At 38.9% G+C, this 13,279-nt stretch overlaps 1 protein-coding gene across 6 annotated transcripts in view; it reads left to right on the top strand.

Annotated features, from left to right (window-relative positions):
• The window catches only part of GDPD4 (glycerophosphodiester phosphodiesterase domain containing 4), a 155,173-nt gene that overhangs the window by 35,775 nt on the left and 106,119 nt on the right, over nucleotides 1–13,279 (top strand). For all 6 annotated transcript variants that reach the window (XM_039228674.1, XM_039228676.1, XM_039228672.1 and 3 more), the window contains 5 exons: nucleotides 5,923–6,021; nucleotides 6,093–6,186; nucleotides 7,031–7,108; nucleotides 7,886–8,031; nucleotides 8,417–8,499. In XM_039228674.1, the coding sequence (XP_039084605.1) occupies nucleotides 5,923–6,021; nucleotides 6,093–6,186; nucleotides 7,031–7,108; nucleotides 7,886–8,031; nucleotides 8,417–8,499 (500 nt within the window). The remainder of the gene's footprint in view (nucleotides 1–5,922; nucleotides 6,022–6,092; nucleotides 6,187–7,030; nucleotides 7,109–7,885; nucleotides 8,032–8,416; nucleotides 8,500–13,279) is intronic.

Genomic DNA, 13,279 nt, shown 5'->3' with positions numbered 1-13,279 from the left:
AAAAAAAAAAAAAACAAAAAAAAAAACAAAAAAAAAAAACTTAATAGTAACCCAACCTCCTGATAAACACGCTAAGGATATTTGTTAGCCAAAAGGCATATAGGGTCCTTGTCACTGAAAATTTCTAGCTAGCAGGATATAACCCGCTAGATGTAAATCAGGGTTGCTTATTGTGAATAATTCTGGAATTTATAGATATATGTAAGGTGGGAGACATGGCTTGCTGGATATAATTATTAGTGGGATATAAGATAAGGATGCCTCGTAACCAAAAAGGCTTCTTCTTTGAAGCAATGTTTTCACATAACTACTCAAAACATACCTTACACTCAGAGAAAATGAAAAACACTAATTTCAAAAGATATATGCACCTCTGTGTTTGTTGTAGCATTATTTACAGTAGCTAAGATATGGAAGCAGCCTGAATGTCGATAGATGAATGGGTAAAGAAGATGTGGTATACATACATAATGGAATATTATACAGCCATAAAAAATGAGATCTTGCCATTTGCAACAACATAGATGGACCTAGAGGGTATTATACTAAGTGAAATAGAGAAAGGTAAATGCCATATGATTTTGCTTGTATGTGGATTCAAAAAAACAAAACAGATGAACAAACAAAAAGCAGAAACAGATCCATGAATACAGAGAACAAACTGGTGGTTGCCAGAGGGGAGGGAGCAGGGGATAAGCTAAAAGGGGAAATGACCGGGGGAGTGGGAGCTCTAGCTTCCAGTTATGGAGTGAATAAGTCACAGAGATGAAAGGTTGTACAGAATAGGGAATATAATCAACGGTACTGTAGTAGTGTTGTGTGGTATAGATGGCGGCTCTCCTTGTGGTGAGCATATCGATATATATATATATAGAGAGAGAGACTTATTCAGTCATTATGTTGTATACCCCAAACTGATGTAACATCATGTGTCAACTGTATTTCAATGAAAAAAACACACCCCACATTTTAAGTCCCAAAATCAGAATGCATCCTAAGACCTTTTTAAGAGTAGCTGCATTTGACAGGATCACATTTCTCCAAGGGAATATGTTTTATATGTACCTTATAATTGCCTGCATCCTTGGAATCATTAGTAAGTTCGTTGTTGGATAGATCATAGAATCCTATGAGATTCACGTGAGTCTGATATGACAATTTACCTTTGTGTTGGGATGCTTCTGTTTTGTCAATAGGTTATTTAAGGTTTTTGCATCTATGTGCAGAGGAGAGATTGGCATGTTCAGGCATACCTTATTTCACTATGATTTACTTTATTGCAGTTTGCAGATACTGTTTTTTATAAATTGAAGGTTTGTGGCAACCCCGTGTCCAGCAAGTCACTGGCACCATTTTCCCAACAACATTTACTCACTTTGTGTCCTGTATCACATTTTGGTAATTCTTACAATATTTCATACTTTTTCTTTATTATTATATTTGTTGTGATGATCTGTGATCAGTGATCTTTGTGTTACTATTGTAAATGTTTTGGGTCACCATGAACCACACCCTTATATACGATGGTGAACTTAATTGATAAATGTGTGTATTCTGACTGCTCCACCTACTGGCCATACCTTGGTCTCTCTCCCTTTCCTCAAGACTCCCTATTCCCGAGACATGACAATATTGAAATTAGGCCAATTAATAGCCCTATAATGGCCTCTAAAGGTGATCCAGTAAAAGGAATAGTCCCATCTCTCATGTTAAATCAAAAGGTAGAAATGATTAAGCTCAGTGAGGAAGACATGTCAAAAGCTGAGATAAGCCAAAAGCTAGACCTCTTGCACCAGCCGTGCTATGAATCCAAAGACAAAGTCCTTGAAGGAAATCAAAAGTGCTGTTCTGATAAACACAAGAATTATAAGGAAGCAAAACAGCCTTATTGCTGATATGAAGAAAGTTTTAATGGTCTGATGGAAAATCAAACCAGCTACAGCATTTCTGTAAGCCAAAGCCTAATCCGGAGGAAGGCCTTAACTCTCTTCAATTCTTTGAAGGTGAAGAGAGGTGAAGAAGTTGCAGAAGAGAAGTCTGAAGCAAACAGAAGTTGGTTCATGAGGTTTAGGGAAGGAAGCTGTCTCTGTAACGTAAAAGTGCAAAGTGAAGCAGCGAGTTTTGATGTAGAAGGTGCAGCAAGTTACCCAAAAGACATAGCTAAGATAATTCATGAAGATTTGTGTTGGGTTGGTTCTGTTTTGTTAATAGGTTATTTAACAACAGATTTTCAATATAGACAGAACAGCCTTGTATTAGAAGATGCCTAAGTGTCCATCAACTGATGAATGGATCAAGAAGATGTGGTTTATCTATATGATGGAATACTACATGGCAATGAGAAAGAATGAAATCTGGCCATGTGTAGCAACATGGATGGAACTTGAGGGTGTTATGCTGAGCGAAATAAGTCAGGCAGAGAAGGACAGGTACATTATGTTTGCAGATATAGGAGGATTAGGAGGAACTTAACAAACGACCATGGGGGAGAGGAAGGGGAAAAATAGTGGGGGAGAGGGAGGGAGGCAAACCATGAGAGACTTTTGAATGCCGAGAACAAACTGAGGGCAGATGGGGTGGGGAGAGGGGGAGGGGAGTGATGGACATGGAGGAGGGCACTTGTGGGGATGAGCACTGGGTGTTATATGGAAACCAACTTGACAATAAACTATTTAAAATTTAAAAAAAGAAGAAGAAGAAGATGCCATCTAGGACTTCTAGCTGGAGAGGAGAAGTCAGTGTCTGGCTTCAAAGCTTGAAAGGACAGGCTTACTCTCTTTAAGGGCTAATGTCGCTGGTGGCTTTAAGTTAAAGTCAGTGTCATTTACTGTTCTAGAAAACCTAGGCTCCTGAGGAATTATGCTAAATCTACTCTGCCATTGCTCTATAAATGGAACAACAAAGCCTAAATGGCGGCACATCTGTTTACAACATGGCTTACTGCATATTTTAAGCCCACTGTTGAGACCAACTGCTCAGAAAAATTTTTCTTTCAAAATATTACTGCTCATTGACAACACCTGGTAACCCAAAAGATCTGCTAGAGATGTACAATGAAATGAGTGTTGTTTTTGTGCCTGCTAATCCAATCTGCAGCCCATGGATCAAGGAGTCATATTGACTATCAAGCCTTATTATTATTTAAGAAATACATTTCATAAGGGCTATAGCTACTGCAGATAGTGATTCCTCTTATGGATCTGGGCAAAGTAAATTGAAAACCTTCTGGAAGGATTCAACATTCAGGATGTCCTGAAGAACATTTGTGATTCATGGGAAGAGGTCAAAATATCAACATGAACAGGAGTTTGGAAGAAGTGGATTCCAGAGCTCATGGATTACTTTAATGGGTTCAAGACTTGAGTGGAGGGAGTAACTGCAGACATGGTAGGAATAGCAAGAGAACCAGAATTAGAAGTGGAGCTTGAGGATGTGACTGAATTGCTATAATCTCATGATAAAACTTGAATGGGTGAGGAGTTACTTTTTTTTTTTTTTTTTTTAAAGAGAGAGCATGTGTGTGAACGTGGAAGGGGCAGAGGCAGAAAGAATATCCCAAGCAGGCTCCACGCCCAGTGCAGAGCCCACTGTGGGGTCAGTCTCACAACCCTGGGATCATGACCTGATCCAGAATCAAGAGTCAGACACTTAACTGACTGAAACCCAGGAGCCCCAAGGAGTTACTTCTTATGGATGAGCAAAGAACGTGATTTCTCAAGATGGAATTTACTCCTAATGAAGATGCTGTGAAGATTGTTGAAATGACACAAAGGATTTAAAATATTATATACACTTAGTTGGTAAAGCAATGGCAGGGTTTGAGGGGATGCACTTCAGTTTTGAAAGAAGTTTTACTGTGGGTGAAATGCTGTCAAATAGCATCACTTGCTCAGAAAATCATGAAAGGAAGAGTCAGTGGATGGAGCAAACTTCATTCTTGTCTTATTTTAAGAAATTGCTCAGGCCACCCTTGCCTTCAGCAGCCACCACCCTGAGTTGGCAGCCATCAACACTGAGGCAAGACCTTCCATCAGCAAAAATGTTATGACTCACTGAAAGCTCAGAAGATGGTTAACATTTTTAGCAATAAAGTAATTTTGAATTAAGGTATATACATTGTTTTTTTTTATTTTTACAAATAGTTTATTGTCAAGTTGGTTTCCATATAACACCCAGTGCTCATCCCAAGTGCCCTCCTCCATTCTCATCTCCCCCCTCCCCCCCCCCACATCCATCAGTCCTCAGTTTGTTCTCAGCATTCAAGAGTCTCTCATGGTTTGCCTCTCTCCCTTTCCCCTACCATTTCCCCCTTTCTTCTCCCCCATGGTCCTCCGTTAAGTTCCTCCTAATCCTCCTATACATGCAAACATAGGATATTTGTCCTTCTCTGCCTGACTTATTTCGCTCAGCATAACACCCTCAAAGTGCATCCATGTTGCTACACATGGCCAGATTTCATTCTTTCTCATTGCCATGGAGTTTTCCATCGTATAGATAAACCACATTGTCTTGATCCATTCGTCCGTTGATGGACACTTAGGCTCTTTCCATGTTTTAGCTACTGTTGAGAGTGCTGCTATGAACATTGGGGTACATGTGCTCCTATGCATCAGCATTTCTGTATCCCTTGGGTAAATTCCTAGCAGTGCTATTGTTGGGTCATAGGGGAGTTCTATTGTTAGTTTCCTGAGCATACTTCTCAAAACTAGAACAAACTGTCCTAAAATTTTTATGGAACCACAAAAGACCCTGAATAGCCAAAGTAATACTGAAAAATAAAACCAAAACTGGAGGTATCACCATCCCAGACTTTAGCCTCTACTACAAAGCTGTCATCATCAAGACAGTATGGTACTGGCACAAAAATAGACACATAGAACAATGGAATAGAATTGAAAACTCAGAGCTGGACCCAAAGGTCTACAGCCAACTAATCTTTGACAAAGCAGGAAAGAATATCCAATGGAAAAAAGACAGCCTTTTTAACAGATATACATTGTTTTTTAAAGACATAATGCTATTTCACACTTAATAGACTACAGTATAGTGTAAGCATAATTTTTGTATGCTCTAGGAAAGCAAAAAATTGATGTGACTTGCTTTAGTGTAATACTTGCTTTATTGTGGGGGTCTGGAATATGTCTGAGGTATGCCTTTTTCTTTTTTGTAATGTCCTTCTTGACTTTGGGTGTGAATGTTTTGTTGGCTATAGAACACAAGTTAGAATGTGTTCCCTTTTTTCTATTCTCTGGGAGAGTTTGTTAAAGATTGGAAATATTTGTTCCTTAAATGTTTGGTACATTAACCATTTAAGCCAACAAAGCCTGGAGATACGTTATGAGAAGGTTTAATTATGGATTCAATTACCTTAATAGGTAATGGAAAGGAGGTAACTAAATATTTAGAGGGCAGCACAGATGTTAAAAAACATTTGTCTTTAAAGGGCAAAAACTTAAAGTTATGTTGGATATAATCATGAACAAGCATTGTCCTTGATATCATGAGTGTTATAGTCCTTTGGGGAAAACATATACTGAAAAGACAATTACAAAATATTATTTGCTTGTGATTGTATAGAGTCATATATAAACAAGTAGTGAACATTTGTAATGGCCATTGCTGAAGTTGAGTGAGAGATGCCAAGCAATGTTAAGGGCTCAGCTGAGGCTGCAGATGATAAATTAGTAAAGGCATTAAACCACATAGCTCAGTAATTCTTTTCCAGTCATGCTGTCCAGGAAAGACTTGTGTACAAAGAAGCTAAGTGATTGGATCCAGTCCATATTGGGGATTTGCAAGACAGATTAGAAGGATAAAGGAGTAAGGTCCCTGACATTATTGGGACATACATACAATCCCCAAGGAGAGTTCTGAATTCAGTCCTAATGCCTGGAAGTCAGGAGATTCTCTTTGTTTCCCCAGATCCTGATTCTGCTAGTGATTCTGCTATGCTCAATTTTTTTGTGGATTTTATGCAAGCTCTGGCGAGACAGGTGGATGACAGCGGGCCTGTCACTGCAGGTAAGCATCATCCTATAGGTTTAGCACTGTCTGTCTAGATGTGTTCAGACTAACTTTTGGCTTTCTCCCAGATCTTTGCTCCCTATATGCACCTGAGTGGCATAACTGTGATGGTTATCCTTTCCTGGCCTGTGGCCTTCTACTTGATCCATTTGGAAGAAGAAGGTATGTCATGTGGGTGGAACCCTGCCTGATTCTTTCATCTCTGATGTTAGCTTGTATTCTCCACTCAGCAAAATGCAAGCTTGGTAGATAGCTACCACTGTACCTCTTGGAAATTCATTTAACTTATTCCTTGGACATGCGCTTTATGATTGGATTCATAATCATATGTGGCCTGTCATAGCATTTCCCTAATCCAAAAGTCTCCTTCTGAAGAGGGATTCTTCTTCTAGAGAAATAAGAATTTTGTCTATGTCATTACATATTGTCTGGGAATGGTTTGAGGGTGGGGTGAGAATAGAGGTACATCTTAATTTGACCAGTGATGGTGCAAGTCACAGTTCTTTTGTTTGTATCAAATATTCCTAGTTTCAACTAATGAACTTATGATATGTCCAGATACCCTTGGTTCCATCCTAGTGATTCAAGGCAGTCTCCTCTGAGACACTGTCACACCTGGCACCTTACAGCAGAAGCAGAAATGTCTGCCTCTGCCACTCATTTCTTCGCCATTCTTTTCTTTGCCCTAATATCATGGAAACAAAAGAGAATCAGAGCCTTATACTAAATTGTTTTGAGAATGAAGTTATCTTTCAGCACCTTTGCTAAAAGAAATTAGGTTCTTCTTTTCTCTACCTTTCTCTTTTTACTATTGGTTAAACAAGAGTGTTTACTTGCTGACTGTGGAAGGATGCAGTCAAAAGAAAGACTGGCTTGATACTTTTGCCATTGTGTGCTTGTACAGGTGTGTATGAGTAAGTAGAGGGTGAATTTTAGGAAATGTTTCTGGGACAAGATCTTAAAGGGGATAATAATGAACTCTTCTTTTTCATTTCCTAAATTTTAGTTAGAATGAGAAGATTCAAGATGGCATATTATGACAGAGAAAGAGCCAAGGAATATAATATACTCACAAAGTTGAGAGGTTAGAGCTGGAAATCTAGATTTGCATGTGACTGGAGCATAAGTGGTAACTTAAAAATGTGCAAATGGGTAAAATTCTCAGAGGTCTAAAATAGTAAGTGTTGGGGACATGACCAGTGATAATAGGTATTGTGGACAGCCTGTGGCGGAGGGGGCGGGGGAGAGAGTAACAAGAGCAAATGCCTAATACTTACTGATTACCTGTTATGACTCATCACTGTCCTATCAGTTCTGTGAGGTAGGTTTTTAGCAAGATAGCCCCATTTTTCAGAATGAAGAAAATGATGACCTAGAGAGGTTAAGCAACATGTCCTTAGTGACACAATTATAAAGTGATAGAGTCTGGCTTTGAACTCAGATTCAGCTAATTCCTCTTCCACTAATATTGCTCAGCCTTAAATATGGGCACTTTAGGCCTATCTTTACAAGCTTCAGGGCTTTCTCAGAATGAGCCAAACTACTCTTCCACCTGAGAAAGTATTCTTAACATAACATTTTCTCTTCATCCTACCTCCTGCACAGCTCATTTCTTTGTAAATGTACGGCTCCAGTATTTTTTTTTCTTAATAATGATGCTTGTATTTGGATAGCCCTGTACTTCTAAATCACTGAAAATAAGTGAGGATGTGACATAAATAGAGAGTAAATCAGCCAGTTCACAGAGTCTATGAAACCAATAGACTAGGTATTTACTGACTACTGCTGGGATAGTCAGTTGCTGGAGATAGTGCTCCATTCATCTTCTGCTTTCTTCTCACTTCCTTCTCTAATTTTTCAGCTCTCCAGGTGGCTATTGGATTGCCTTTTTTCCTTATTCTTTTATGTCTCTATTTTGTGCCATGGGGAATTCACTCTCCCTGCATTCAGGAGAAAGATAAATTGGGACCCAAGCCAGACTTCTTTGGACATAGAGGTGCACCCATGGTAGGTCTGAGCATGATGAGTAGAGGTTTGCATGGGGTGTGTGGATGAGAGAATGGGACCTCAGAACCATAGGAATCCCTGCAGAGGTAAAGGGGCTGGCTTGAAATGACAAGAATAAGGAGTTAATTGTAGAGGTTGGACTTGAACCCAAGTCACCTAACTTTTAGTTTTGCTCTGCTGTGCCCAGTGACATTGCCTCACATGAGCAGAGTCCCAGAATCAGATTGAGTAGAGGAGTATATAAGGTAGGCTCTTTGAAAAAATTGCCGAGGGATTCAGACTCAGCTTCCTAAAGTGGTTTCATTACTGCACTCCCTCCCAGCCATAACGGAATGTTGGGAAGAGAGACTCTGAGGTATAGGGACTGATTTTTTTTCTTTCACAGTTGGGGCCTGAGAATACCATGATGTCCTTTGAGAAAGCTGTTGAACAAGGAGCCTGTGGGCTGGAGAGTGATATACAATTAAGGTAGGAAAGCAGGGAGGAGATAAAGCCAATGCCATGGAAGACAAATGGCGTGGCCCAAGTTGTAGACAGGGCAGGCTCTGGGAAGTTTGTCCGGTGTTCATTGGCACACACAAACCACTTCTTCCTTATGAACCATACATCTGTACCCCTACATTCTCAACATAGTCTCAGAAATCATATACCTGCTATATAGCCTCTGTACATAATTCAGATTTGTCCTCATTGCAAACCATTCTAACAGCTTAAACCACATACACTGTCTTAGCAATCTACTTAACATTCCCTGGGCACCTACCATATTCTAGGCCTTCTTCTGAGTGCTAGAAAGAGGCAAATAAGATGTAGCCCTGCCTAAGAGGTGTTGCCATCCAGTGAAGGAGACATGGCATGTTTATAACAGCTAGGGTATAAAACAGTTTGTGGTGAGTTCCTTCCCGAGATGAATAAGTCAAATGCAGGGGAACCTCAGTGGAGGATAAGGCTACCACCTATTGTGTGAAAAAGATCTGTGTCCTCAGAATTGTGTTTGTGTTGTCTTGAGGGGAAAATATTATTTTACCAGTCAGAGAAAGAAGGTATTCCAGGCAGAAGAAACAGTTTACTCCAAGGCATCTAAATGAGAAATATAAGTTTGTCGATTAACAAGCTAACCTGTATACGTTCTAAAAGTGCTATGCTCTGGGGACAGGAGAGGGCTATATGAGGAAGAGGTATGGCTGTAAGGCTCACTAAGGCTGGATCATGGAGATCCCAAAATGTGTAATAGGTAGCTATGGTAGATTTTAGAGGACAGATCACTTTATTGTTTCAGAAAAGCTCACCTGGCAGTGTATGAGGGAGAATTGTCAGGGAGAAAGGTAATAGACTATAGCAGTGTCCAAGAGAAAACAAGAGAAGACTTGGATTAGAGTAGGGGTGAGGACACAAAGACCTGCTTTGCTGGAGAACCTATGTACCTGGGCAACTGGAAATAGAGAGGCTTCATCTGTAGCATAGGTATATTAGACAATGTGGCATGTACAAATTCCCCTTACAGCCTTTCTGTGGGGCAAACAGAAGAGAAGTTACCATTCTATTTCACAGATGAGGGAATGTGGTTTGAACCTAGATTCAAATAAGGGAAATGTGTTATTAAGGTCGTTGAGGCTAGGATGTAAATGATAAAGCCAGAATTAAAACTAGATTTCCTGACTGCTGACTGGCATCTTGATGTTACCCAACAATGACAGCTGTTTCATGCAGAATGTTTGACTCAGAATTAAAAAGAGAGATATTCTATCAGAGCTCCTGGATCCATTTGTTGAAGTGCCTGGTGGCCATGGCATAATGTGGTAAAGGTGCTGAGCCAATGAGCTCTTGGCATACTGTCTTTCTCTCTTCTATTATTTCTGTGACTTCAACGTTGATGTAGATGATCCTTCCAACCCCTCAGTGTCTTGGCTTGTTGTTCCTGCACCATCCACGTTTATGGTCATATCCTAAGCTTTATCATAACCAAACATTGCATATCAGTCAGAGTCCAGTCAGGACACAAATACCACAGCAGTAACTTGAACAGGAAAAATGTGATAACAAGAATTACTAAGTAGTAAAATGTGGCTAACTACCAAAAGAGGTGAAAGAGCACCCAAAGGAGTATAGCTACTGGAACTTCTGTTCCAGATGAGATGGAGTAAGCAGATTCCATCCTGTTTTTCTAAGAGTTATAAAAAACAAAAACACAAAACTGGATGAAATTCACCTACTTAAAGGTGTACATCCTGCCAACTACTTTCCAGAGCAAGAGACATAGCTGACTTTCCTAACACACAGAAACAGACATAAAGAGCAAGGCAAAATGAGGAGACAGAGGAATATGTCACAAATGAACAGGATAAAACCACAGGAAGAGACCTAAGTGAAACAGATGTAAGTAACATGCCTAAAAGAGAATTTAAAGTAATGATCATAAAGATACTCACTGGACTTCGAAGAGAGTGAAGGCCATCAGTGAGACCCTTAAAATAGAGATAGAAAACATACAGAACCCTTCAGAGATGAAGAACACAATAAATAAAAAGACACTTAATGGAATAAATAGGCTGAAAGAAGTGGAGGAGTGGCTTAATACTCTAGAAGACAAACACAGAGTAATAGAAATTAGTAATCAGACAGAACAAATGAGAAACAAGAATTATGAAAATGAGAATAGACTTAGGAAACTCAGTGACTCCATCAAGCATAATAACATTCACATTATAGGTTTCCTAGAAGGAGAAGAAAGAGAAGAGGAGGGGCAGAAAGTTTCTTTGAAGAAATAAGAGCTGAAAACTTCCCTAATCTGGGGAAGGAAGCAGCTATCCAAATCCAGGAGGCTTGGAGATACCCCAACAAAATCAACCAAAGTAAGCCCACACCAAGACACACAGTAATCAAAGTGGTAGAAAGTAATGATAAAGAAAAAATCTTAAAAGCAGCAAGAGAAAAGACAGTTACATACAAAAGAAACCCTATAAGGCTATCAGATTTTTCAGCAGAAACTTTGCAAGCCAGAAGAGAATGGAATGATATATTCAAAGCCAAAAATACTATAGCCAAAAATACTCTCTGCAGCACGGCTATCGTTCAGAATAGAATGATAGTTTCTCAGACAAACAAAAACTAAAGGAGTTCATGACCACTAAACCAGCCCTGAAAGAAATATTAAAGAGAACTCTTGAGTAGAAAGGAAAGACCATAAGTGAGAGTATGGAAAGTAGGAAACACAAAAACAGTAGAAATAAGTATTTCTGTAAAACATTAGTCAAGGGATTTACAAAAAGATATAAAACAGGGAGAAAGGAGTAAAGAATGGGTTCAAACTTAAACAGCAATCAACAATATAGACTGCTAAATGCAGAAGATATTGTATACAAACCTAATGGTAACGACAAATCAAAAACCACTAATAGATATGCACAGAATAAAGAGAAAAGAATCCAGGTATATCACTAAGAAAACCAGTGGACCAAAAAAGAGAGAAGACAACTCAGATAAAAACGATAAAAAGAACCACAAAAACAAGTAACAAAAAGTACATATCTGTCAAGACAGAATCGAGATCTCTCAGTTAAAAATAGAACTACCCTACTATCCAATAATTGCACTACTGGGTATTTCCCCCCCAAAATACAAAAAAAAAAAACAGTAATTTAAAGCAATGCATGTACCTTGTGTTTATAGCGGCATTATTTTAATAGCCAAACTATATAAGCAGCCCAAGTGACTATTGACATATAAATGGATAAAGATGATGTACTGTATATATACACAATGGAATATTACTCAGCCATAAAAGAAATGAAATTTTGCCATTTACAATGACATGGATGGAGCTAGAGGGTATAATGTTATATGAAGTAAGTTAGTCAGAGAAAGACAACCACCATATGATCTCACTCATACATATAATTTAGGGAAAAAACCCAAATGAACAAAGGGGGAAAAAAGAGACAAACAGACTCTTAACTATAGAGAACAAACTGATGGTTACCAGAGAGGAAGTGTGGGTGAAAACAGGTGATGGAGATGAAGGAGTGCACTTGTGATGAGCAGTGGGTGATGTATGGAATTGCTGAATCACTATGTTATACACCTGAAAAGAGTAAAACACTGTTAACTCTACTGGTATTTTTTTTAAAAAAACAAAACTATTTTCTCCCTGCCTTAGTCCCTGATAACCACCATTCCGTTTTCTGTTTCTATGAATTTGACTACTTTAGATACCACAGGAGTGGAATCATACAGTATTTGTCTTTTTTGTGACTTATTTCACTTAGCATAATGTCCTCGAGTTTCATCCATGTGACACGGTTTTCTTCCCATTTCAGGCTGAATAATAATCTGTGGTGTGTATATAACATATTTTACTTATCTTTTCATTTGCTGGTGGATTGCTCCCGCATCTTGGCTATTTAAAAAAAAGTTTTTAACGTTTATTTATTTTTGAGAGAGAGAGCATGAGCAGGGGAGAGATGGAGAGAGAGGGAGACACAGAATGAGAAGCAGGCTCCAGGCTCTGAGCCGTCAGCACAGAGCCTGACACGGAGCTCGAACTCATGAACCATGAGTTCATGACCTGAGCTGAAGTCAGCCACTTAACCGACTGAGCCACCCAGGTGCCCCACATCTTGGCTATTTTGAATAATGCTGCTATGAACATGAGTCCAAAAATATATTTTTTATATTTGCTTTAAATTCCTTTTGGATATACTCAAGTGGAATTGCTGAAACATATAGTAAGTTTGTGTTTAATTATCTGAGGAAATGCAGTGCTGTGTTGGAGAAAGGGATTTTTTTTTTTGACAAGCATAGTTCTCATTCTTTTTATTCATTATTTAAAATCAAGTGACACTCATAACATACATCAGAAAACGTAAACCATGTCTTTCTTCCATTGGCTGTCATTCTAAAAAAAAATGGCAAGAGAGGATTGTAGCAAAACATGTTGGAGAAAGGGATTTTTAAAACTGGTACATAAAATCATAGGTAGACCATTGTGTAATTAATTCATGAAACCCCACAGAAACAGCACAGCAGATTTGCTCGTGGAACATTGGTCTGGAATACCATCTGGGTTTTAGATTTACCATTGGGTAGCACATAGTGGGAAAGTCCAGAAAAGCACTGCAAAGTCCTCAAAACCTGAATTGGCTTTTAAACCAGGGCCCACAAACGTGGGCCAGGACATGTGTACCTAAACATGTTGACTGCTAAAATAAATTTAAATAGCAATGAGGATTTAATGATACCCAAAATGCCA

The sequence above is a fragment of the Hyaena hyaena genome, unplaced genomic scaffold, assembly GCF_003009895.1.
Source record: "Hyaena hyaena isolate Hyena2069 unplaced genomic scaffold, ASM300989v1 scaffold_34, whole genome shotgun sequence".
Classification (NCBI taxonomy): domain Eukaryota; kingdom Metazoa; phylum Chordata; class Mammalia; order Carnivora; family Hyaenidae; genus Hyaena; species Hyaena hyaena.
The sequence above is the reverse complement of the archived record's forward strand: the minus strand, read 5'-3'. Positions and strand labels throughout refer to the sequence as shown.